This window comes from Micromys minutus, assembly GCF_963924665.1.
Source record: "Micromys minutus genome assembly, chromosome: 12".
NCBI lineage: Eukaryota > Metazoa > Chordata > Mammalia > Rodentia > Muridae > Micromys > Micromys minutus.
Window position 1 is genome coordinate 50321514 of NC_137981.1, and position 26151 is coordinate 50347664.

General features: G+C 51.3%; 2 protein-coding genes across 5 annotated transcripts in view; one reads left to right on the plus strand and one right to left on the minus strand.

Moving 5' to 3' along the window:
* BMP1 (bone morphogenetic protein 1) overlaps positions 1–13089 on the plus strand; it is a 43828-nt gene extending 30739 nt beyond the window's left edge. For 3 of the 4 annotated variants that reach the window (XM_080926435.1, XM_080926436.1, XM_080926437.1), the window contains 5 exons: positions 2206–2331; positions 7935–8062; positions 8728–8941; positions 10424–10674; positions 12433–13089. In XM_080926435.1, the coding sequence (XP_080782561.1) occupies positions 2206–2331; positions 7935–8062; positions 8728–8941; positions 10424–10674; positions 12433–12567 (854 nt within the window). In that variant the 3' untranslated portion in view covers positions 12568–13089. Of the gene's footprint in view, positions 1–1553; positions 2100–2205; positions 2332–7934; positions 8063–8727; positions 8942–10423; positions 10675–12432 lie in introns of those variants that run through there. The other variant, XR_013975276.1, reaches the window with a different exon arrangement.
* Positions 13090–20428: 7339 nt separating this feature from the next.
* PHYHIP (phytanoyl-CoA 2-hydroxylase interacting protein) lies at positions 20429–25805 on the minus strand (the record flags this gene model as incomplete). The annotated part of the gene is made up of 4 exons (XM_080926054.1): positions 25620–25805; positions 24164–24338; positions 22132–22249; positions 20429–20963 (listed from the first exon to the last, which is right to left on the minus strand). Exons 1-4 carry the CDS (start codon positions 25782–25784, stop codon positions 20429–20431), a joined length of 993 nt encoding a protein of 330 aa, XP_080782180.1. The 5' UTR covers positions 25785–25805.
* Between the last annotated feature and the right edge of the window lie 346 nt (positions 25806–26151).

Consider the following 26151-nt stretch of genomic DNA (forward strand, 5'->3'; position numbering starts at 1 on the left):
CCCCTGCAATGTCTTCTCCAGTCACAGAATGGGCCGCCCACTCTTCAGAGTGTGCACAGAGTCCCCTCCCAGATGTCCAGGTAGCCACCCACGGGGCTGGCACCCCCACACTTAGCCAATCCCACTCATTGGCTTAAAGGTTTTCTTTTACCCCACCTGTGTCCCAAGCACCGGACTAAGTATCTGGGGAGCTTATATATACATGCCTTATATACAAAGGCATGAGAGTCCAAATGTGCTTGGGAAGCCATGGCTTACTGTGTGAGCTGAGCTTCCTGGAGCTTCTACAGAGTCTCAGGAGAGGCACCCCACACACCTCAGGACATGTCTCACAGACCAGTATAATGGCAGCTTCCTCGGCCAGGCTCTGATATTCAGAGAAGGAGCTTTTGGGAAGGGGCTTGACAATTCTACCTCTGAGACACATGCTCCTGTGGACACTTGATGGGTCAACCCACCTGAGCATGAGAAATGGGGCCTTATGGGAGTTAGTGCTACAGCCCTCAGGCTCCTGTCCTCAGGTTAGATTAGGAAGAGTGTCCACTTACCACAAACCTCTGCCTGGTCAGTGGTGTGGTGGCAGCCATCTTTCCACTGTGTGGCTCATCTCTGGAATTCTGGGTATAATTGGGATCCACACATTTGTCCTGAGTGCCTGCTTCTGTACCAGGCTCATGGGTTTAGAGCAATGATATGGCACACATAAGCCTTTAACTGTGTACCTGTCTGTGTGTGTGTGCATGTGTGTACGCGTGTCTCTATGTGTGTGCCTGTCAGCATGTGAGCAACTCTGTGTGTAAATGCCCACATGATAGGCATGAACACCTCTGCATGGGTGTGTGTCTATAGTCATGTTGGGTCTGCATGTCTCCGTGTATGCAGGTTTGTCTGTCTTCCTCTATGTGTCTGCTCCTGCCTGTGTGTTTCTCTCTGCATATGCTTCCACACACATATGGAGCAGGTCATATGGGTCTTGTGTGAACACTCACACGCAGATGGGTGAGTAGGTGTGTGCGTGACTATGACTTTTATGTCTGAACCTTCACGGTATACTATAGGTGTCTGCCTATGTGTGTGTGATGTCCGGCATGTGTACATGTTTCTCTGTGTTTCCATGTTTGTACAGAAGTTATTTCACGCACAGGCCTGTGTTTATGGTTGTGTCCTGGGTGTGTATGTCTGTGTCTCACACACTCTGTAGGCAGCTGTCAGAAGGAGGGTGAACAGAGCATTTACATAGCCCTTCCCACCATGCCCTCTACCATTGACTCAGCTTCTTCCTCCGTGTGCACCCCTCAGAGTACCATCCCTCCAGCCCTTTCTCCTTGCCACAGGCTCAGTCTTGTTCCCTGTTGCTGTGCCTCCTGCTAACCCAGCCGTAGTGACATGGCTGTCCTGCATGTGGGTCTGCCTGCCCTCCCGCCCCACTCTTCTCTGTCCAACCTGTCTGGAGACCCTGGGTCTAGTTTTTATTGATCTCCCTCCCTGGTTCCTGCCCTCCACCCCCTCCACCCCCACTCCTTTGTCCCTTTTCTCCTTCTCTCTCATTTCAGAAAAGAGGCCAGCTCTGCAGCCCCCTCGGGGACGCCCCCACCAGCTCAAATTCCGAGTGCAGAAAAGAAACCGGACCCCCCAATGAGGCCTGCCAGGCCCCCAGACCCTTCATTACTCAGGAAGCTCACCTCGGACGGAGTGGGCTGGGGGATTCGGAGTCCACCCTCTCCCTGCCTCCCTCTGCCATTCAGGCTGCCTTCTTTGACAGAACTGGTGCTCTCCTCTCCCCCCGCCCCCTCCCATTTTGATGGTGTCTGTGACATTTCCTGTTGTGAAGTAAAAGAGGGACCCCTGCGTCCTGCTCCTTTCTCTTGCAGTCTGCTTGTCCCTGTGTCTGTTTTTCCACTTGTCCGTCTGTCCAGTAAGCAGGTAATGGTAGAGGTCCCCCTGCTGGTCAGCTCCAGACCCCAGCCCTCCCTCCGCCCACTTCTGGCCACCTCTACCTTCTCTGCTCAGAGCGGAGGCCCACCCCGCTGGTTCCACTGATGCTGTGGCCAGAGCTCCATCATCACCCTGACCTCCCACTCTACACCCAGCCCCCCCGCGTGAGCACTCCCTCCCACAGGAGGAAGCCCCGCCAGGCCTCCCACGTCCCCTGGGGTGAGCAGACCTCAGCCCACACAGACCCATTGCTCTCGTTTGCACCTGCAGACAAGGATGAATGTTCCAAGGACAATGGCGGCTGCCAGCAAGACTGCGTGAACACCTTTGGCAGCTACGAGTGTCAGTGTCGCAGCGGCTTCGTCCTTCACGACAACAAACACGACTGTAAGGAAGGTGAGACCTGTGTAGAGGGCGAGGAGGACGGAGGGGGTGACCACAGCATGCCAGGTACCTCACACTGCCCGGAGACATCCCCATGGAGACACCTCCATCCTCCTCCCATGTGGTGCCCCAACCACCCTCCCTCACTGTGGTACCCTGGTCACATGCACAACTGCTCTCCCCTTGTCCAAATCAGAAGAGCCCACAGATGTTCAAGGTCCTTTCTAGGCTCTTAAAGCCTGAATCTAGGCTGGGTGTGGTGGCACACGCCTTTAATCCCAGCACTCGGTAGGCAGAGGTAGATGGATCTCTGTGAGTTCGAGGCCAACCTGGTCTACAAAGTCAGTTCCATGACAGCCAGGGCTATATAGAGAAATACTATCTTGAATCCTGCCCCCCTTTCCCCCAAGAAAAATCAAAATCAAAAATCTCTGAATCTAAGGCTTTCTGTTTGTTGTGGCCCTCCCCTGACACACGGGAGAGATAAGATAGCGGCTAAGAACCCTGACTCTGAAGCTAGGTGGCCTGGCCTGGATCTGTCACTTGGGTAACTGTGTGCGCTTGAGTGGCCTGCTTATCCACTCTGTAGCTGTGTAAAACGAAGGTCATGCTTGTTCCTAAAAGAGGTGGCTGGGGAGTCTTGGAACCACACAGTCAAGTGTATGGCCTTCACCCTGGGGACTCCAAGCGGGGCTGCCACTTCCTGATGCTAGAGCCCTGAATATACATGATAAGCGCCCAACCTGAACATTCAAAAATCCAGAATGTTCTAAAAATCCGAAACTGCCTGAGTTTTTTTGTATCGTGATGCTACAAGTAGGAAATTCTACCCCTGACCTCACGTGATTGGTTGTAATCAAATCACAGGCACACAAAAAATATTATGGAAAAATACCTTCAGGGACTGGCAAGATGGCTCAGCCTGAGTTCATCCTTAGCAACCCTTCATAAAAGTGGAGGCGGAGAACAAACTCCACAGAGTTGTCCCTTGGTTTCCACATGATGATAAATACTACTACTACTACTACTACTACTACTACTACTACTACTACTACTATTTTTATATTATTATTATTTTAAGGATTTCTTTTCTTTTTAATTGGAGGGAGCATGTATGTGCACATGAATGCAGTTACTAGTGAATGCCAGAAGAGGGCATTAGATTCTCCTGAAGCTGGAAATGTGATGTTTCTGCTGGGAGCTGAACTTTGACCCTTGAGAGAGCAGTGTGTTCTTAACCACTGAGCCATCTCTTCAGTCTTCAGCCCCAAATCTTACAGACTTAAGAAATAGTTTCAGGCTGTGTTCGTAGGGTATATATGAAACGTGAATGAGTTTAGTTGAGACTTGAGTTTCGTCCTTAGAGATGATTACCTACTCTCCTCTACTGCAAACACTTCTGGTCCCAAGCATTTTGTGCAAGGGATGCTCGGACTATTTAAAGGCATCGCCCCTCCCGACACACAGAGCACCCAGTTTTGCTTGGACACGATACAACACTGTTCCAACTCCTAAATTCTGTGCCCTGTACCCGCTTGAGCAATTGCAATCCCAACTGCCTAACCCCCTGCCTCCGCTGCTGAACGTGTGACTAGGGAGTGAATCATTTAACCCCTCAGAGCTTGTTTCTTCATTCATTGCATGATAAACAAACAAAACCCCTGCCCTTCTGAGTGCTGAACTGTTTTACTATTATTATTCTGCTCACTGAGAGAGTCCCTAACAGATGACTCTTAACTATCATTAAGTGAACAGCCCAAGTATAAATAAAGAAGCTTCTGAGCAGAATAAAAGACCTGAGGCACCCGACGGAGAAGCTGCGTGAAGCTGAGGCTCCCACCAGCACCGAGTGTGCCTGGGCACAGAACTTCTGACTCACAGAGCACCAGCTGCCCTCGGCTCGCTGAACCCAGCCTTTCCTAAACCACACTCTCCCTTTACAGTTTCTATAGAAATGGATGGTGGCTTGTTCCTCAGTTCACCTTCTGGCGCACATAGAAACACTCATGAGTCCTCCCTTGGAGGTAGGGTAATAGCCTGGCTCCCGTGGAGGAACTAATTCTGCTGAAGGTTCTTTTGGGGAATGGGCACAGAAATGGCACCCAGCCTGAGAAGAGGTGTGAGTGCCCATGGGAGGCAGAGCAGGAAAGCTGGTGTGGAGGTAGGGTGGGCAGAGTGGCTACCAGGAGCTGCAGGTGAGTGATGGGGACAGCATCCACACAACAGCAAAGAGGCAGGCTCTTCACACACACACACACACACACACATACACACACAGAGTGGGGGGGGAAGTGGAGAGAGGGAGGGAGAGATGGAGAGAGGGAGGGAAGAAGAGAGAGAGATTTGAGGATTCAAGAGTTAGATGAACTTTGACTCTGGTCTCGGCATGTAGCCTGTGTCTACTTGTCTTCTTCCTTGACAACCCCACGACACATTGACTAGTTGCTTTCTGTATTAGAACATTTTATCATTCCCCCCCCCCAAAAAAAAGCTATTTGAAGAAAACCACTTTAAGAGGAAATGTTCTCTTGGTTGGGGAATGGTTTGGTCCATAGTCCCTTGGCTCCATCACTTTGGACTTCAGGCAAGGCCAGAATCATGGGAGGGAGTTCATGGTGGAACAAGGAGCAAAGCTGCTCAACTTGTGGTGACCCGGAAGGGCACTGGGTAGTGGAGAGGCAGAAAGAGGCAGCAGTGGCCAGGATCATGGTATGTAGCCTTCAAGAACACATCTTTCGAGGGGTGTTCTTCCTCCAGGCCCTCTTTCCCTCCCAAGAGTCTGTTCAGTTATAAACCTATCAGTGGGTTAATCCATTGATGAGATCAGATCTCTCATGATCCAGTGTCGGTACCAAAGCCATATTGCTGCACTGGGGACAAAACCCTGAGTGTATAGGAGACATTTTAGATCTAAATCATGCACCTGTCTCTAAGGGTTCCACTACTGTATGCTCTTGAGTAATGATCATTGGCTTTTGCTTTGTTTTGGGATGGGGTCTCACGCTATATAGTCTAGGCTAGCCTTCACCTGACTTTGGAGCCAGTGGTGAGCATCTGCTTTTCAAAGTGTGGGTTGGAAGGCCGTGCTTTGTGTGGAATTCAAGTTGCTATACATAGAGGAGGCATAGGTGACGAGAATGTGGTGGTGGCTAGATATCTGGGAGACCAGCTGGGAAGAAGGGAGCAAGAGACATGGGAGAGTGACTTCAGGAGCTCATGGGCTCCAGGACGGGAAGAAGGTGACCCTCTTTGTGTAAATGTTTCCTGGCTACTGGCAGCAGTGAACCCCAGCTTCCAAAAGGTCAGTCCATTTCCACAGGGAGGCATTACATTTTTTCAGAGGCCCCAGGATGGGAGGGAAGATGCGTCAAGAAGGGCTTCCATCTGAGGGCCTCATTTCTTCAGGCATCAGGCGGGAGACTGGTCTGCTGCTGGGAAGAAAGGTACTGGAGAGAGTAGATTGAGCAGGTTGGAGGTTTGGGACAGTTGCTGATAGATGGATTTGGCGAGGGACAAATGTATCGAGGATCTAATGATCTGGGGGCCCTGGTGAGGCAGGGCACCACAGATGGGCTGTCTGGTTGTTTATTTATTTTGCATGTATATGTGTTCATGTGTGTGTGTGTGTGTGTGTGTGTGTGTGTGTGTTGCCTGTGGATGCCACAGGTTGACATCAGGAGTCTCCCTCAATCACTCTCCACCATAGTTTTTGAGATAGGGTCTCTCACTGAGCCTGGGGCCCAGTGATTTGGCTAGACTGGATAGCCAGCAAGCTCCAAGGATCCTCTTGTCCCTGCCTCACTGGTGCTGAGATTTTAGGTGTGTGGTAGCACGCCTGGCTTTTATGCAGATGCTGCGGATTGAACTCAGGTATTCATATTTGTACGGTGAGCACTCGTTTGTTTGTTTTTGGCTTTTCGAGATGGGGTTTCTTTGTGTGGCTCTGGCTGTCCTGGAATTCACTCTGTAGACTGGGTTTGGCCTTGAACTCAGAAATCCACTGCCTCTGCCTCCCGAGTGCTGGAATTAAAGGTGTGTGCCACCAGTGCCAGGCTGGTAAGTGCCTAATTGACTTTGCCATCTCTCTAGAATCCTCCTCTTGTTTATTTGGGCATTTGCTTTGTATTAGAGATTGAACTCAGAGCCTTCCACATCTCAGGCCTCTGAGCTCCATCCCATTCCCATTTCTCTTTTTGTTTTTTACTTTGAGGGAAAGTCTTGCTGAATTGCTTGATCTGGTCTTTAACTTACTCTATAGCTAGCTGATCTTGTGATCCTTCTGCCTTGGCCTCTCTTGTAGTTGCAATTACATCATATGCTACCAGGCCCAGCTGAATGAGGTTCTAGTTTGTCAGCATTCTGGTGATCAGCCATGTAATCCAGCTTCTGAGGACAGCCAACTGGTCTATTCTATGGCAGAAGACAGACTTCTAGGTGTTGAGTCCATGACCTGAATTCAAGTGACCTCCATCTGAAAATGCAGTTAGTCCCATGATGGGTCTGTCAGTATTAATGTTGCAGAAGATTTTTTCCCTGTCATTGCTCTTCAAACAGTGCTGTATATTGCTGATTGTGGTGATGCACGTACACCTATAATATCAGTGCTTAGGAGCCAAAAGGATTATGAGTTCAAGTCTTGTGTGAGCAATGCAGAAAGACTATATCTAAACAAACAAATGAAAAACCCATTTATATTATGTTAAATACGATATAAGGACCTCCAAGATTTAACGTGTACAGGGTGGGCTGCGGATGTAGCTCAAAGTTCTTGCATAGCTTGTACAATGCCCTGGGTTTGATTCCCAGAGCAATATAAATTGATCATGATAGCCTGATGCTGATAATCCCCTGCACTTAGGAGATGGAGGCAGGGGGATTAGAAATTCAAAAGCATCATGAGCTGTGTGAGACCGATGGGGCTGGGGAGGGAGGAAGAGAGGGAGGGAGGGATGAACAGAGAGAAAGAGAAAGAGAGAGAATAATTATGGTAAGGTATGTGGGGGGGGGTGTCTCTGGAAATAGTTGTGAGAAGTTCTAGATCAATCCCTTGTGGATACTTAGGGACCTCTAAGCATGCTGGGAAAAAATGCAAGAGGGTGATCATGCTGGAAAAACCCAGAGTGAGACTGTAAGGAGAGATAAAAACCAGAAGAACTGAAAGTCAGAAGCCAGAGAGGCCAGGCGGCATTTGTCTGTGCTTGTCACCTGTGAAGGAAGTGGGAGTGGAGTTTGAGTCAGGTGCCAAAGTCGCTTGTAACTCTGGATGCCACTGTGACCCAGAAGATCCTCACAACACACAAAGATTCCCAGGCTGCTGAGTGGAGAAAGAGTGTGACACCTGGACAGAAGTGGTCTGGCCAGGGTCACAAAAGAGTAGTGGACTTCTTGCCGCCCTTGGGGGTCTCAACCAAGGCTTCCTTAGAAACCAAGTCATTAAATTCTACCCTAGAATGAGTAAATGAATGGAGAAGAAATGGCGTGCATCTTCGGTCTATTATTGTGAATGGAGGACAAGAGGCAGAGACACGGAGTGGGCAGGAGGGGTGCCCCTCCTTCATAGGCGGCACTGGGGTGGGAGGTTCCTGGTCATCCCCTCTGTCACTCACTTCCTACAGCCGGCTGTGAACACAAGGTGACATCCACCAGTGGCACCATCACCAGCCCCAACTGGCCTGACAAGTACCCCAGCAAGAAGGAGTGTACGTGGGCTATCTCCAGCACCCCTGGGCATCGGGTAAAGCTGGTAAGATACCGCTCGGCATCTTGTATGGACACCCTGAGCCCCCATGCCATGTGGCCATTTGCTTCTGCTGTCTACAGACCTGTGTGAGTCCAAGGCATTGGCTGTACAGGGAGACCTGGTTAAACCTCCAGACCTACCCCATCCATATGGAAACAAGTCCTCCTGAACAGGAGCCCTCTTGCTGAATATATTTTGGGGGTTCTGACACTGCCCATTGCTGAGTCCTTCCTCTCTGACATCTTGAGTCCTCCCTCTCTGACATCCTGAGTCCTCCCTCTCTGACATCCTAAGTCCTCCCTCTCTGACATCCTGAGTCCTCCCTCTCTGACATCCTAAGTCCTCCCTCTCTGACATCTTCAGTCCTCCCTCTCTGACATCCTGGGTCCTCCCTCTCTGACATCCTGAGTCCTCCCTCTCTGACATCCTAAGTCCTCCCTCTCTGACATCCTGAGTCCTCCCTCTCTGACATCCTGAGTCCTCCCTCTCTGACATCCTAAGTCCTCCCTCTCTGACATCCTGAGTCCTCCCTCACCATCATCCCATAGCCCTGATTTCCACCATGGTTATGTATGAGCTGGAGGCAGAGGTACAGAGAGCTGAGGACTCCTCCCCTCAGCTGCCCTAGCCATGCCTCTAATCTGGACTCCTTTCCTGTATCTTCCAAGACTTTCATGGAAATGGATATTGAGTCTCAGCCTGAGTGTGCTTATGACCACCTGGAGGCGTTTGATGGGCGTGATGCCAAGGCCCCGGTCCTTGGCCGTTTCTGTGGCAGTAAGAAGCCGGAGCCTGTTCTGGCTACAGGCAACCGCATGTTCTTGCGCTTCTACTCGGACAACTCAGTACAGAGGAAAGGTTTCCAGGCATCCCACTCCACAGGTGAGGCCAGCCTTGGGCTAGGAGACACCCCTACACTGATGTTTGCTCTGGGTACACTGCTGACTCTGGTTGCCAACCCTGGCCTTGAGTTTACAAAGGGCCTTTGAGGGTCCACAGAGCAGATCCCTGTAGCCCCAGGACCAATATTCTGTTCTGAGGTCCAGATCATCGGAGTGAACACTAGGGGTAGTGGGGAAGTCATAGGGGTTATGAAGGTCATTAAACAGGGTGGTGCAACAGCAATCAGAGGAAGCATTGTTAAGGAACCTAGGAATGAGGAGAACAGCATTGTAAGTACAGGTCAGAAAATGACCCTAACAGGAGAAGATCCTAGTCCACGAGGAGCTTGCTCTGCATTTGTTTATTTGACCAGGTGGCAGTCAGTGAGCTCTTACCCCGCCTGCCCAGCAGAGAGATAAGCCAGGCATTGGTGGTTACAGTTAAGGCAAAACACATGACCGTGGTAAAAAGAAACAGGAAAAAACTGACTTGAGGGACCTAGTAGGGTCATTCCACGTGGTGAGTGCAAAGTCCCAGCAGGGCTCAGGGTATGTGCAGGTGGACAGCGAGTCACCTGGTCTGACTAGAGCAGGGAGTGTGGGGGTGACAGGGGGAACATGGAGAGAAGCTAGAGACCAGTCCTGGGAGGCCAGAAGGCAGGTCAAGGATATCGGTATTGGATTTCACTGTCAACTGGGGTCCTGGGTATCCTAGAGCTGGTAGGTCTACAGACCCCACCCTCCCCTTTGCCACAGACCCTCACCCTCCCCTTTGCCACAGACCCCCACCCTCCCCTTTGCCACAGACCCCCACCCTCCCCTTTGCCACAGACCCCCACCCTCCCCTTTGCCACCATCACAGCTCCCTTCCCGCCTCTTCCACAGAAACGGACCATAGGGTGTAAGAAGAAGTCCAGGGTCACACAGAGGGTCGTGCTCTGCTTAACCATTTGCCCAGCACAAGTTCACAAACCAGAGGCTGGCAAACCTCAGTGATTGATCTACCGTGGAACAGTGGGGTTTATTTGTGTTTTTATGTTTGTTTGTTTGTTTGGTTAGTTGGTTGGTGTTTGTTTGCTTGTTGTTAAACTTGAACCAACCCTTAAAAACCAGTTTATACACAAAACCCAAAGGCATAGGTTTTTCTCCGTAAATTTCAAGTATGACAGTGCCCGGGCATGTTCTCCCACGACAGCCCTTAGCTAGCACACAGGAAGTTCCTTCTCAAGTGAAGTTTACCTTTCCTGATGCTACTGTTCTACACTAACTCTTGAGATCTCACCCTAGAGTGTCCCTCGCTTCCTCTTTGCAGCTAAGCCAGATTGCACCTCTCACTGGCCACATGGTCCCTGGACTGAGAATTTGTCTTTGTGGCTCTAGGTGATACTGCACAATACTGTAAATGTGGTGGTCAGCCTGGTGATCAATCATCACACTGATCAGTCATCAGTGGTGATCAATCTTGTCATCCACCCCCCTGCAGAGTGTGGGGGCCAAGTGCGGGCAGATGTGAAGACCAAAGACCTTTATTCCCATGCCCAGTTTGGTGATAACAACTACCCTGGAGGGGTGGACTGCGAGTGGGTCATTGTGGCAGAGGAAGGCTATGGCGTGGAGCTGGTGTTCCAGACCTTCGAGGTGGAGGAGGAGACCGACTGTGGCTATGACTACATGGAACTCTTCGACGGCTATGACAGTACAGCTCCTAGACTGGGGCGCTACTGTGGCTCTGGGGTGAGCACCCTTCTGACCCCATACTTCACACTGAACCCTAACCCCCAACACTGATGCAGCCAGCAGCCCTGGAGACCTAGGACTTGTCGGCCCTCTACAGAAGTTAATATGGGAAACCCGGGGACACTCACAGAGACCATTGCACCTTGGGCTATCCTTACCTGGTCCTTGGGACCAGTTTGGTCTGGCTTGCAGAGCTGCGTGTATCTGGAAATGGAGGAGGTGGGGTTCTTCCTGAACCACTCAGCCCTTGACCCCACCACCAACACTTCCCAGGGCTGAACTGGTAGGGACTTGGGGACAGAGGTTAGGGCCAGAACCAGAAGCAGGGGCCCTGAGCTAGGTTCTCACTAGACTGGTGGGGACCACACCATTGTCTCTTTCCCCTGGTGAGGACCCACTGAGTCCTAAAGCCTTTGTTGCTTTTATCCAAGCAGGCCCCTAAGGGTTGCTTCTGAGTCTGTCTAGAGAGTATCTGCCGAAATTATGGGCACAATCGTTTTGGCAGGTTTGTAAGAAAAGGCAGGCTCAACCCATGGATACATTTATTCTTCTCCCAGTAACAGATTAGGGTCTTTCTCAGTCTCTCTGACTCTGTCTCTCTGCCTGTCTCTGTCCCACTCCCTTCCTCCCTTCGTCCCTCTCTCCTTTCCCTTCTTCCTCCTATCATCCTTCACCATTTCCCTTCACACACATCCACACTCACACACATCCAACACTCACACACATCCACACTCACACACTCACATACACTTACAGGCATCCACATTCACACACATCACATTCATACGCATCCACACTCACACACATCCACACTCACACACATCTATACTCACATGCATCCACATTCACATGCATCTACACTCACACACATATACACTCACATATATCCATACTCACTGGCTAACATCTATGTGGCAAGTTCCAGGACAGTGGGATCCTGTCTACAAACAAATAAAAGCAATGGCTGTCTCTGACCTTAGCTTGGTGAGTTGGTTTTGTTTTGAGGCAAGGTGTCACTATGTAAACCTGGCTGGATTTGAACTCACTATGTAGACCAGGCTGACCTTGAACTCGCAGAGATCTGCCTGTCTCTGCCTCCTAAGTGTCCCAAAAACTGAGATAAAGACCACTATACCTACCTGCCTAGCTCTGATTTTGATCTTAAAACAAGTTACCCCCTGCCAGATTTCACCTTAAATTCCTGGTAGCATGAAACATTTAAGAAAATATTTTATTTTTAATTGTGTGTGTGGGGGGAGCTTGTGCAGAATCTGAAAAGGCTAGACAGGGGCATCAGATTCTCTGGGACTAGAAGTTGTTGTGAGCCACCTATTGTGGGAACTAAACTTAGGGTCTCTAGAGATTAGGAAGCACTCTTAACTGCTAAGCCATCCCTCCAGCCCAACATCCATCAATCTTTCTCTCTCTCCCTTCCTTTCTTCCTTTTTTCTTTTTTTCTTCTACCCTAACACACACACACACACACACACACACACACACACACACATGTGCTCACACACATACACACACATACACACACATGTGCACATACATACAGAGACACACACACTCTAAGTGATCTCATTCTCACGAGAGAGCCCAGGCTGCTCTTCTCTGGCTCCATTTCTTGAGTGCTGGGATTACAAGCATGCACCACCTGCTTCGTGGGGAATTTTGACACCAAGGACCTCAGGGAGGGAAGCCAGGAAGCGCAGTCCCTTCCCAGTTCCTCATGCCCAGCCTTCTCTCTGGCAGCCTCCTGAGGAAGTGTACTCAGCCGGAGATTCTGTCCTGGTGAAGTTCCACTCTGACGACACCATCTCCAAGAAAGGCTTCCACCTGCGGTACACAAGCACCAAGTTCCAGGACACACTCCACAGCAGGAAGTGACTACCGCCCCCGCTCCGTAGCGGGAACTCGAGTCCTACTTCCCTAGATCACCCAGACTGGACAACCGGGTTGACAGGCAGTTGGTGACACATTGTCCCTCACTCCCAGGCACCAGGACCTACAGGGCCAGTGGGTGTCATCAGGACGTAGGGGAATTGGACTCACTATAAGCCAGTTCCCCACAGCCTCCTGTCAGTGGGGCCAGGGAACCGGAGCTTTCGCCAAGACACTTGAAGTGACCATTCCTCCTTGGGGTCCTGCCTGGGGTAAGGCAGTCTCTGTGCAGGACCCTGCGGCCTTTCCTACCGTCTCTACACACTGTATTGTGTATAGCCGGTGGCTCTAATCTTCATTGTAATGTACATTTCCTGCCCCTTCTCCAGCCTCAGTTTGGTTTTATTTTTGACCCTCCACTTCCGTGCTTCTTGGGTATCCCCTCGGAGCCGTGGTGAGGAGTTGGAGAGGAGGGAGTGTATAAATAAGACAGGGCTTCTCCTAGGCCCACTGGCCATACCAGGGCACCCCAGCCAATAAACAGAAAGTGTTACAGCCAATATCCTGTGCCAGATGCTGTCTGTGATGCGGAGGCATGGTGTCTTCCAGATGTTCTAGCTTGCCGGGTGTCTGAAGCCAGTATGGGAGCCAAAACACCTGGTTTTGCTGGCTGCCCTTCCTTCTCAACATTCCAGAACTCCTAAGGGTGTGATTTCACACTGGGGTGGACACACACACACACACACACACACACTGCTTATAGTTCACCCACACAACAGGAGTAGAACATTCTATAAAGAGGCAGTCTGGAGGAGGGAGGAGGCATCTAAAAGAGGCTTAGGGTATGTTTGTCCATCTGGCTCTTCTGTCTCCTGGTCTGGGGAGGGAGGAAAGAGGGGGTGAGAATGTCTAGCTGGCAAGCCCCTAGAAGTGGAAGACCTACTCACATCAGCTAAGACAGGTCCGTTCCTGACCCGCAGATGCTGAGGGCAGGCTGAGGATCCTCTCCCCAGAGGGGGTAGCCAAGATGGTTCAGTATCCACTGAGTAAACAATTCAGCTTGGTCCCCTCTCCCCAGGCGACAAAGGGTGCTGTCTTGTCCAACCTCCAACCTTCTGTTGCCAACAGTGGGGCCCAGACCGGAGTCTAGAGAGAAGCCAGAAGAGAACCCTGCTCTCTCCTTTTTGAGGAGGCTCTCCCCAGGACTTTTGCTGGCATCTCACAGGGAAAGAAAGCAGGACAAGGCTTGTCACCTCATTCTAGCTGTATCCTGATGCTGGAGGAAGCCAGTGGCTCGCCCTAAGGCCGGGCTCCCTGAGAGGCTAGCATTCTTCCATCAGTCCCAGGCTCCTCCCTGTGGCAGATGTGGATACTTTACCAGGCTGTCTGGACCACCCCTAGGGAGCAGCATAGCATGGTGGACCTCATATAGGTCTTTTTGCAGAAAGCAGTGGTGGAACGTAGTCAGTGCACCCAGGCCCTTCCAGAAATGTTTCCCTGACTGCCTTAAGCCATCCCCTGTAGACAGGGCTATAGATGAGACTCTGCACACTCGAATGTGTACAGGAGATGCCCAGAGGTACTGTTGCCTATATCAATTGCCCTCCTGTGGTAGGGATGTTCAGCACAGCCTGGAGGGCCACAGGCAGAAGTCAAGGAGTCCAGAATGATGGGAGGCATCTCCCATCCCCTCTGATCACCTGCTGACTCCTTCAGGAAAGAATATGCATTCAGTGGTCACAGTTCTCCCTGTCTGTCTCCCAGGTCTTTATAAAATCCAAAGGAACACAATCCTAGATCTCAGTGTCCAAAGGATCCAAGAAGATCCCAACCTTGTCTAAACCTAGAGGCTTCCAACCACTGAGATGCGCATGTTCTTCCACTCTGGGGGTGGGATCTCATGAACAACAATGGCGTGGCTAGCGGCAGATGACCTACCCTTGCAGACTTCCCAGGCACTTCAAGAAGCCTCACATTCATTCCTCTGAGGACTCCAGTGTAAGCCTCCAGACCTTTTCTGGGCCCATCAGAAACGACCAGTGGAGCTATAGCATCTCAGTCCCAGGCAGTGGCCAACAGGGGGCGTTGTGCCAATAGTAGAAGGTGCAGAGCATCGTGGAGACCTACCTAGCTTCTGTGCAGGACCAGAGCCACAGGATGGGTTCCCAACCACGTGCCTGCGGTAGATGTGAAGTGAAGCGCACAGAGCAGGTCCTCCGAGCTGGTTCAAGGTTCTCTGCACTGTTGCAGTCACAGTGGTAGCCCAAGGCATGGGTGGTGAGCATGCAGTGATGGTGAGGGGGGAGGGGGAGGAGGAGGAGAGGGACTTTAAGGACACAATACCAGAGTAAGACCATGGCAGAGGAGAGAGATGCAGAGCGGTACTCTCCTCCTTAGGGAACTGTTCCAAGCCGACTGCAGGAAGTGGAAACAAATTTTTTAAAAATAAGTCTTAGTTTTTAAAAAAAGACTTATTTATTTTATGCATAAGAGTACACTGTTGCTATCTTCAGACACACCAGAAGATGGCATCAGATCCCGTTACAGATGGCTGTGAGCCACCAGGTGGTTGCTAGGAATTAAACTCGGGACCTCTGCAAGAGCAGTCAATGCTCTTAACTGCTGAGCCATCTCTCCCTAGCCCCATGGAAATGCTTTTTTAAGAGTTGAGTAAATCATGGTGACCTCCAGGGCCAGCCCACCCTCATCCCTAAATACCTAGCAATCTAAACTAGGTCAGCTCCAGCACAGTACCCGTGATGCTGTGGCCAAGGAAGGCTCAGTGGTTCCTTTACTGTCTCCATGAGTGTCCTGAGGACCTAAATACCCAGCTATGGAAAAGCCAGGGGGGAGTTCCACCACACCTCCAGTCCCAGAGTCAGGAGAAGAGAAGCAACCACAGAGCTTCCCAACGTGCTGCCTGGGAGCACCTCTCAATCCTTGGCAGTGAAACCTGCACACCCCAAAGACAGTAACCTCTGTGACATTGACCAGGTGCCCCACTTCTGGTTGTCTGTTCCCTAAACCTGCTACCCACTGTCAGTTCCCCTAGAGACAGTTAAGAATCCCAACTGTGTAGGCCCTAATGTCACCAGAATGCAGCCCAATCTGGGGAAGCTCCTGGGATTCTTTTGAAGGAACCCAGAGCCCACCATGGCCTCTACTGTCAAATCAGGAAAGTTGGGTGCCCATCTCTGCCCTCATAATTTTTCTTTTCCTTTTCTCTCATACTCTCAGAAGCAGAAAGGTCCCAAGCTTCCACGCCAACGCCAACACCACATTGTCTAGCCCCTGGTTCTATCTCTGGGTGCTATGTGATGTTGGATGACTCATTTAACCTCTCTGAGACTGGGTTGTGTCATACTATCATGCTAATGACAGGAACACCTGACATGGTTACAAGAAGAAGAGAGGAAGGGCTCGCTCTCTGAAGTCAGCCTGTCACTCTGGCCAGTGGTAGGCTCTTAATGATCAGGTTTTCTCTGCCAACTAGCTCCTCATTCTGCCCTGCTTCCTATCCCTGGTCTGAATACACACCTCTGGGTACACTGGTTTCTGCCAGTGTGTGTGTGTGTGTGTGTAGGATACTTAGCTTGTAGCAAGGAGGTGCCTGTGGGGCAGCAAGGACATATTTTTGGCCAGCTGGTGGCCTTTCTGGGTACCTCCCAAGTTCCACCCTGTGCCTGATTGTCCCTCCGCACAAGGCGGATTCTGGAATCTATGAAAAGTTTGGCTGCTCCAGTTTGCAAAAACAGTGGCGCCTGCCTTGGAAAACTGGGGGGAAGAGGGCAGCCAGGTGTTCTCCCCAGAGTGACATGAGCTACCCCACTCCTCACACACACACACACACACACACACACACACACACACACACAACCCAGCCTCCTCCTGACCAGAACCGCTGTTCCTGCATGACCGCCCTCCCTGCCCCGATCCTGGAACATCTGGTTCCAATCTTCTCCAGATGCTGCGGCCACACTTTTATGGGCACCTCAGCTCAGCTTCCTAAACCAGGCCTCTCTCCATTTCAGGGTACAGTCTCTCTTTGTCCATTTCCTTGGGACCTCAGCTTCCTCTTTTCCCAACATCAGAGAAGCTGGGAACAGAAGGCAGAGGAGATTCTGGAGCCCTTGAAGCTGGCTTTCTGTTTCTCCACTCTAACAGACAGAACTCTTTTTCCACCAAGAACTGAAAGTATAGGTAGTGGCGGGGAGGAAAGAGGAGGTGGGGAAGTTGGGTGCACGGCAGTGCAGAGGAGAATGTGGGGGTCATATGTGCTTCGGAGGAAATGGGCATGGCCACATGTTTGTGCCTGCACAGTGGGGACCAGCCTTTAGCTCCCTTTACAATCAGTGCTGGAAACAAACTCGGGTTCTTCAGCTACAGTCCACCTTGGGCTTCCTATAGATGGTGGGTACATAGAATGCATCTCCTTTTCCTGGGTCAGATTAGACCCTGAACTAGAAAGAATCCCAGCACAGCCTGTACCGACTCCTCTGACACTTTTCTCTCTGCCAGGTACTTCCTGTCTAGAAATGGTCATGTGCTGACAGTGGCCGGCCATCCAGACGGAGAAAGAAGCAGGCTTACTTCTGTTCTCCATCCACCCTTGTCCCCTAGAATGAGGTCTGAGAGCCAGTCCCTCTTTCTAAAAGACCCAGAAAGGCTGTCAAATGGAAGACAGAAGCCCACCCTTCTTAAGGACTCTGAGAATCCACACTGCCCAGAGGCAAAAGAATCCATTCCCCATCCTTCAATTCTGAGCTCACTTCTTTAAAATAAGCCTCCCTAAAATCACCCACTCCTTTAAAACAAGGCTCTGTGACATTTGTGACTCTACACCGCCCCCTGGCGTCATTCTGAGTTAGCTGGAAGAGCAGTGGAAAGGGTCACCTGCCTGGGTCTAACTATCCCATAAACCAACATACTCTAAAGGAGGCAGCCACCCCGGGGTGCTGAAGGTAAGATTCCTGTTTCTGAATTGGCCCAGACAGGTACGAGCCTCTAAATTTTGTGCCTCAGTTTCTTATATGTGAGGTAGGGATAATATCACGCCGTGTAGACAAACCTAGCCTCTGTGTGGAAGGAGCAACCCATTGCCAGCACAGCTGAGGTGAACTGCCCTTCAGTTTTCTTTATCCCAAGGTGACCATGCCCCGTGACACATGTAAACCTGGCCCTGACTCAGGCGGTGTTGGTAAGGTACCTCTGACAGTTCTGGAACATTTCCACTGCAGCTGAGAACCATTTTAATAAGCCTATAATAATAGGCACAGAGGTGACTCAGATCTGCAACCGAGGAGTCCTGCCAGGGAGGAGGGGACACAGGGCTCTTGGGAGAGGAAAATCCAGTGGCACCTGGGTCTGAGCCATGACAGGCTGGGACTGTCAGGAGGACTCCATCAGTGACCCAGGGGTTTTAGACACACACCCCTAAGAGGTCTCCCTAGATACCTCAGTACTTCCTCTGGGAAATACAGGGTAAGACCACATGATCTCCAAAGTCTCTCCCACGAGTAGAGCTGTGCCCCTGTATTCTGAGCCCTGCCAGCCACTGTAGGATGCGATTGGGTTTGCTACGGGGGCATGTGCACGTGGCTTCGGTTGGCATCCCCATGTGAGCTTTCTGGTGGGCAGAGCAACTCAGCCACTCCATCTACTTCCCCTCAGTCTCAGAGGCACTACTGGGATTGCCCTGTGTATGCCCCAAACCCAAAGTTCATTGTTCAAATTTCAACTTCCACGATGATGAGTTTAGGGAGGCTTTGCCTTTCTTAAGGGTGGGGTTAGAGCCCTTATGAAAGAGGCTGGGGGTGGGGTAGGCTGAGATGTGGCTCACATCTCAGTGTTTGTCTAGCATGCAAAAATCCCTGGGTTCAGTCTCCAGCCTCATATAAACCAGATGTGGCAGGTCATGCCTGTAACCCCAGCACGGTGGAGGCAGAAAAAAGGGTATCAGAAGTACAAGTGCATCTCACACAGGGAGTTGGAAGCTAACTTGGCTAGAAACCCTGTCTTTAAAAAAGAGGGCCTGTTGGCCAGATGGCTCAGTATTTAAGGGCTATGGCTACTCATTCAGGGAGCCCAGGTTCAAATCCCAGCACTTAGCATCATAACTTACAGTCCTCAGCGGCCCACTGACATGCACATAAGATAAGAAAAAGAAATTTAAGGCTAGGGAAACTTATTTACCTCTTCCATCATAGTGGGGGTGTAGCCCACTATTAGGCACACAGAAATGAAGCAAAGATGGCTGCCTATGTACCAGAAAGCAGGACCTCCCCAGACATCACATCTGAAGATACCCTGGTTTTAGAATTCTCCGTTTCCAGACTGGTGAGAGTTTGTGAGTCTGTGGCATTTCACTGTAGCCTCCTAATGAACCAAGACAGATGGAGCCCTTGGGCCATTGTGGTTTATTGATGCACAAGGCAAGCACAGCACAGGAGGGTGTGCCCCACCCGAGGACAGAGGACAAGGCAGCAGGCCACGACCACAGCAATGCTGTCAGCAGAGGGGAAGGGCCTTGTGGGGGTCAAATCCTCTTCTCCACACAGTTCCCAGGATCCCAGATGGCTTGGCCCATCTCAGCGGGGCACTTGACTGTCTACCAGCCCTGAAACCAGCCGTTCACCTGTCCCTCAGAGGTATAACCCTGTGGGTCTGCCAGCTCCTCTGTCCTTCACAGGAGTCCAGCTGCCCATATATCATCTCTGTCACCTCTGACAAATGGCATTCCCTCCCTCTCCTGTGTCTCCACCTGCTTGTCTTGTCTCAGGAAGCCCACCCTCATCCCCCACTCCTGATTCAGACAACAGTAAGAACAAGATGAGAACACTGTGGGGGGAGCTGTGGGGGAATTCATCAGGAACGCCCTGGGGGACAAGGGTAGCAGTGTGACAGAGAGCCCAACATCTGGCTCACACGGCACGGACCAGTCAGGACTCTCAGGCAGGGCGGGCAGGTGAGCGAGCAAAGTGCACAGCTGGGTAGGGTGCCAGGGCTCTGTGGGTCACACTCAGTTCCCTAGCTCTGTCAGGCCCATCAAGACATGAGGTGGTCCGCTTCTGGCTGAAGAACAGGTCTCGGGGGGTCTCCTTCCCCCTCCTCAACCCCAGCAGCTGTTTTTGTAGACCCTGGTGCTCTCTGAGCAAGGGAGAAGATTTGCTGAGGAAATGTATCATCCCCAGAGAGAAGAAAGGAAAGTCTCAAGAGACCAGAGCGAGCCCTCCAAACTAGAAAATGAGAGAGGGTACTTGCCCAGAGAGTGGGAGGGCATCTCGAGTGGGTCAGCGACAGTGACGGAAGGAATAGACTGTTCTCCCATGCGGGAAGTGGGCTCTGGGGGATGAGAAGCAGCCAGGGAAAGACAGCAGTGCAGGAGGTTATTTATAGAGGGAGGGTCCTGGTCCAGAGGCGACCAAGCCCCCAGGCCCAGCTGAGTAAGAAGGAGACTGCCTGGGGTGGCCCTGAGTAGGGTGGGTGGGGCTAGGAAGGAGATACCCCATAGCTTTCTGCATCCACACGGAGGCCAGGCTACACACGGGCTTTGGCCCAGGAGGCAGGGAGGACTCTGGAAGATGCCTGAGGACTCAGGGAGGCCTGCTTGAGGTCAAAAAACAGAAGAGGGAAACAAAAGGAGGTTATCACCTGCTGACAACCCCCCTCTCTAAGTCCACCAGACCTGGAATGGGTCACGCTAACTAAGAGGACCACTTTCTGTTGTCTCCAACATAGGAGGGGAGGGGGAGCGGACAGAGTAGAGGGAGCAGGGAGAGGAGAGAGAAAGCCAGCTCCCCAAACCTAAGCCATACTTCATGCCCCACCCATGTCATCTCTCCCCAGCCCTCCGGCTCCCCAGGAGTCCCTAACGGCCCACGCTGATGTTACAGGTCTTGCAGCTGGGATCTTTCTTGGCGTCAGCAGTGGACAGGCTCATGAGCTGGTGCCCGCTGATTTCTCCCAGGGTGCCCAGGGACAGGTCGACAGGCTCGGTGTAGATGATCTCCAGGATGAGGTCCTGAGCATGGCGGAAGATCAGCTCTCCATCCTCCACACTGCAGGTCAGGAACTTGTTGCAGGCAATGTCCAGGAGGGGCAGCCGGTCACGACAGAAGCGGTCCCCCAGGGAGCCTTTGGGTGCCAGCACCAGGATGGCATAGTGGTAGGCCGTGTACATACAGTAGAAGTCTGCAAAGTAGAGGTTGGTGCTGGGGTTGAAGAGGCGCTGGGCGGGGATCTGGAAGCGCCAGCGGCCATACGGGGAGTCCTGTGGGGGTTGGCCCGTGTTGAACTCCGTGTTGCAGCTGAAGAAGACACCATGCAGCATGCCGCTGGTGGGGGAGCCGTGGCTACCACTGTTGTCCTTCAGGTAAGGCTGCAGTACATTCCCACAGTGGGTCCTGCCCATGGGGGATGAATGCCAAAGAGAGAGGAAAAGGCAGTTAAGAAGACAGTGAGCCAGCCCAACTCCCAGCATTCCTATTAGCTCGCAGCCTCCACTACTCGCAGATATTAAGTCTTTTCGTGCTGTTTCCCTGACTAGACTCTGAGGATAAAAGTAACCTCTGCCTCAGTCTGTGTGCTGCCAACTAAGAAGGAGCCTGGCACAGGTGGGCGCACCTTGTCTCTCATGGGGTGGGGAGCAAAAGGAGCCTAAACAGGACCCTTGCCTCTTTAATACAAACACTAAGGACTCTGGTTCTTTGCCGGTTTCTTAGGGCAAGTGGGGAACGCCCCACCCCAGCTGCCAACAGAAATGATAAAGGCAGTAACAATGACAGACTGCCCTGACCCAGCTTAGAAGGACATGGACTTGAAGCAGGCGTGGGGGAGGGTGGACAAGCCCTGGCCCATCCTCACACTTGCATGGTCCTGGCTGTCCTGAGACAAGTGACTTGCGGGCCTTTGGTGGCTCGAGTTCAACATCAGAAGGCTGAAGTACTAGATCTGGTCTGTCTGTCTGTCTGTCTCTTCCCTGCTCCCTCTCTCTCCTCATAAGAAAAAACCACATACATGTGGGTAAATAAGACTGAGGCTACTCCGGTTGGACCATGTGGGCGGGACCCTCCAAGCCCCATCCTTTGGCTTCCTCAGACCCAACTCTTGTCAGTATCCTGAAAGATTTGCCCAAAAATGGTTTTCTGGAGCCCTGGCCTCTTTTGCACTCAGCTTGGAAGCCAACAAACTGAGATTCCCCAGAGCCTTCCATGCTCAACAGTCTTTCCTTTTGCCCCCTCCCCACTCTCCTATGCTCCTGGGTTCTTACATGGAGAGGTAACTGATAGTGTGTGATATACCCCTGCAAGAGAACTGTCCCAGAAGGCAGGGTCACACCCAGACCATTGCCAGCAGGGTTCTCTGCCAGGAAGCCCTATTTTAATGACCTTGATCTTTCCTTAGCCTCAATCCCAAAGTAGCAGTCACTTTAAAAAAAAAAATTTTTTTTTTTTTGAGACAGGGTCTTTCTATGTAGCCCAGGCTGGCCCCAAACCTGCAGCTATACACCTAGCTCAGCATTCTGGGCTGGAGGAGGTCTGGGAAGGAGCTAGCAGTTCCGACTTGTCCTACCTGGCATGCTGGAAGTACTCCTTGTGGTGGTTGCGGTAGAACACAGAGAAACGGAGCATGCGGCCTGCGATCTGCTCTGCCTTCTCCTGCAGCTGGGCAAGGTGCTCCTTGGCATAGTCTGCGGGAGTGCAAGCAGAGTGAGCTGAGTGATCGGTCGGCTGCAGGCCCACAGCCTCTTTCTCCTTACACTGCCCACAGAGCCTGCAGGCGGCCTCACCCTCTAGACCAAGAGGGGAGCTTCTGAAACAGCCTGGGCTACATCTCAGGGTCAGCGTTGCCAGAGGTTCAAGGCCCTCTGGGTCCAGAAAGGGCTGAGAACTGCCTGTTACCACACTAGGGGCTCCAGGATTAAAAAGAGGGCTGATAGGACACATAAAGACTCCAGAAGGAGAGTACTAGGTCCTCTGGCGGGGGGGGGCGCTTTGAGAGCCTGTCCCACGGCTAACATGGTGGCTAAGCGTAATTATAGGTGGGAGTTAATGACAAATCAAAGAACAGAGCCTGGATCTCTGGTGAGTATATACATAGGAGAAGGACCAAGGCACTAACTGTCTACTTGAGCTCTCTATTTGGGAGAAGTAAAGAAGGTTGATACCAGGGTAGGAAATGTGCCTGCTTCCCCACACACACACCATGAAGGCTGAACCTGGGGCCTTGGAGTTGAGGCAGATTTACACAGTGCCTTAAAATGAACTAGAGGAGAATGCCCTTTGCTTACTCTGGCTGCTGCATTTCTGTTTGCTTGGTCTCTGGAAAGAGGAGGGTGGACCCAGCTATAGCATTTTCAGACCCCCAACTTAAACTGAACACCCACTGTATATTCAGTTCTGTGGAGCAGAGTGGGGCAAACCAAGATACCTCTTCTTCAGAGCACAAGAGTGCCTCTCTAATAGAGCTAAGGCAACTCAAGGAGACTGGGGGCACAGATTTTGGCAGAGGATGAAGACAGCAGCCTTGGAGGCCCCAGGGCAAAGAATGTTCTCTGCCCCTTCCTTGTGACAGAGAGCAATCTGGAGCAGATCTCACATGGACACCGAAGGGATAGAATATTTTGGGGCAGCTCCTTGGCTATCGGCAACAAGCATATGCAAAGTGACATTTGTTTATGCTAGAATTTGTGAGTTAGGCTCTAAGAGACCTCATAAGACCATCAGATGGAACCAGTTTTCCAGACTAAGAGGAGACTTTGGACAAAATGTTATCACTCTACCAAATGATCATTGGTAGGCCACTGAACAATAACAAAAAAAAAAAAACCATAATCTATCCAATACAATGAAATACTGTCTAACCTTAAGTGGAGGAAAATTCTGACAAATGATATAGCACCTGTGTATTACTGATAGTCTAGTAAAAGAAATAAGCTGTTCACCACAGGACAAATACTTGATTTCCTTCATATACATATATAGTCAAAGATCATAAAGACAGAAAGAATAGAGGTAGGGACAGCTCAGAGGACAGCAAATGGGAAGTGATGGCTCCGAGGATGTCCTTCCTGTTCTAGCTTTGCAAGATGGAGGCGTTTGATGTCACATCTATTTACCATAATTACAAATATATATTCTTGGGGCTAAGGAGGGCTTAGCAGTTAAGAGCACTTGCTGCTTTTGCAGAGGACCAGAGTCCAATTCTCAGCACCAGTGTGGGGTGGCTCATAGTCACCTGTAACCCTAGCTCCAAGGAATCCAACATCCTCATCTGGTCTCCATGGGAACTCAAATGTATGCGTGTGTACACACACAGAGATGCACATAAATAAAAAGAATAGAGCAACTTTTAAAATGTATGTATGCAATTGTTCCCTGTTGGCCCAAGCCGAGAGGTAGTTATACCTCCTCATGCAGGTGGTATTGTTGATGTGCAGTGTCTAAGCAGGCTCTGTATCTTCTCTCTAGCTTAAACATAGTACCCAGAGAGCAGCAGGTGTCTCCAAAGATGCTGGGCTATGATGAAGAGTTCCCCCTTACCCTCCCTCAATGGCCCAACCAAGCCAGATGTGCTGTGTTGATGGGCGTTAACGTGGTCTTACCCCCAGTGCAGAACTCCACAGTCTCGCTCCAGCCAGACACCAGGTACTCCCCATCGCTCTGCTTCACTGCCGTCTGCACCGCCACACTGTACTCTGTCCGGGGACTCAGGAACCAGTGGCCTCTCACCGTCATGGGCAGAGGCACGGCCTTGGCCACGAGCTTGGTGGGGACATCCTGAGAAGTGGGGTACAGATGGAGAACCAAGCATCAGTCTTGAAGTCACACCTCATCTTGGCATTATTCCAGGTATCTCCTCTTCCTCCCAAGGAGGGTCAGAGTTTCAGAGACTCCACAGCTCCCTGTCCCAGGCACCATTTCACAACAAAAGCAAGCGGTGACTGGGGCAACCTCCTTCAAGCCCCTTGATGTCTCATTTTCTTGAGAACTAATGGGAAAAGGCCAATTGGGAGGAAAGCCCCAAAGTTGAAGGTAACAAGACCTTCATTTTTGAGAGAGACTTCGAGAAATCTGCACACTGCAGTGCTGTCTCCACGGCAACGGCAAATGCTGGGAAGCCAGGGAGGAAGAGAAAAATATGCCTTATTCTTTGCGGGGAGGGCCAAGGGGGTGGTGTTGAACATTCACGTCACCGTGGCAACTGGCCTGCCAAAAGACACCCAGATCTAGGGAGCCAGATCCAGAGAGAGAGGAGGGGGAGGGAATAAGGGAGGGAGGAAGGGAGAGAGAGAGGGGGAGAGAGGGATGGAGAGAGGGGAGAGAGAGGGATGGGAGGGGAGAGAGGGAGAGGGAGGGAAGAGAGGGAGAGGGAGGGGAGAGAGGGAGAGAGAGAAGGAGAGAAAGCTCGCGCCTACACCAAGGCTGTCACCCTGGGAGCCAGCTTCTTCACACTGAACTCTCCCCTGCCTCGGCATACAGCTGGAGAAGATGAGAGGTTTCCTCCCACCTGTTCCCATGGTGGCTTTTAACCTGGGGAAAGGACACACTGAGGAGAGACTTCCTACATGCCTTCTCTAGGAAACAGACCAGTGGGCAGGGAAGGAGCAGAGAATCCTTGGGATTGTGTACAGTGTCATATGCGCTGTTAACAGGGGGCTTATGTTGTCCGCCCAACCACAACTCCTGGGCTTTATTGAGGTTTGGAACATTATCTGGACATGTGAGGTCGTGGGTTCTGCCCACACACCCCCAAGTGCTCTGCTCCTGTCTGCAGTTCTAGCCACAGACGGAGTAACAGTATTGGGACCAAAGAGCATGAAAACCTCTCTTTCATGGAGTCTTTTCAACAGCTCTACTATGATGGCGTGATCATTCCATCTTTACCAAGGAAGACAGGAAGGCTCAGAATGGTTAGGTCACTTTGGCAGAATGACCCTGTGGGAAGAATCTAAATTTTGGCCAGGCATCTGGCTCTTCCCTCTCTGTCTAGAGAGCTCATCAATTTGCTTCCTTGCAGAGCAGGGGCTGGGGAGAGGTGTCAGGATGCCCTTTGCTTACCCGGTGCTTGAACTTGTTGGAATTCTTATTCTCCTTCTTGTTCAGGTCAATGAAATAATGGGTGACCTTCTCCAGGTCGCTGTCCTCCATGGCCCAGGAGATACGGAAAGAGTCACAGGTGATATTGTTGATCTCAATGCTGTGTGGGGTAGACAGCAGCTCCATGTTCCCCTCTGGTTTGGCTCCTGTGGGGATTGACAGCCAGAGGAAAGATTAGCACCTTCCTCCCATCACAGAACTTTCTAGAATGTGGTGCCCCCATCAGGTCTTGGTGAGGTGGAGTCTTGCAAACCCATCAAATACCGCTGCCTCATAAATGTTACAGAGAAACTTGCAGTGGGGCTAGACCAGATAGGAGGGACCCAAGATGAGATGGGGTCTCCTCTGGGAGGGGAGGGAGTCTCTTGGCCCTCTGTACAGGGTCTTCAGAGCAGACGGGCCCTGACAGGTGGCCGAGGCAGTGGGAATGTTGCAAACACTGGGCAGAGGGACAGATTTGCAGCAGATGGAGCTGAGGAGGGAGGGGCCCTCA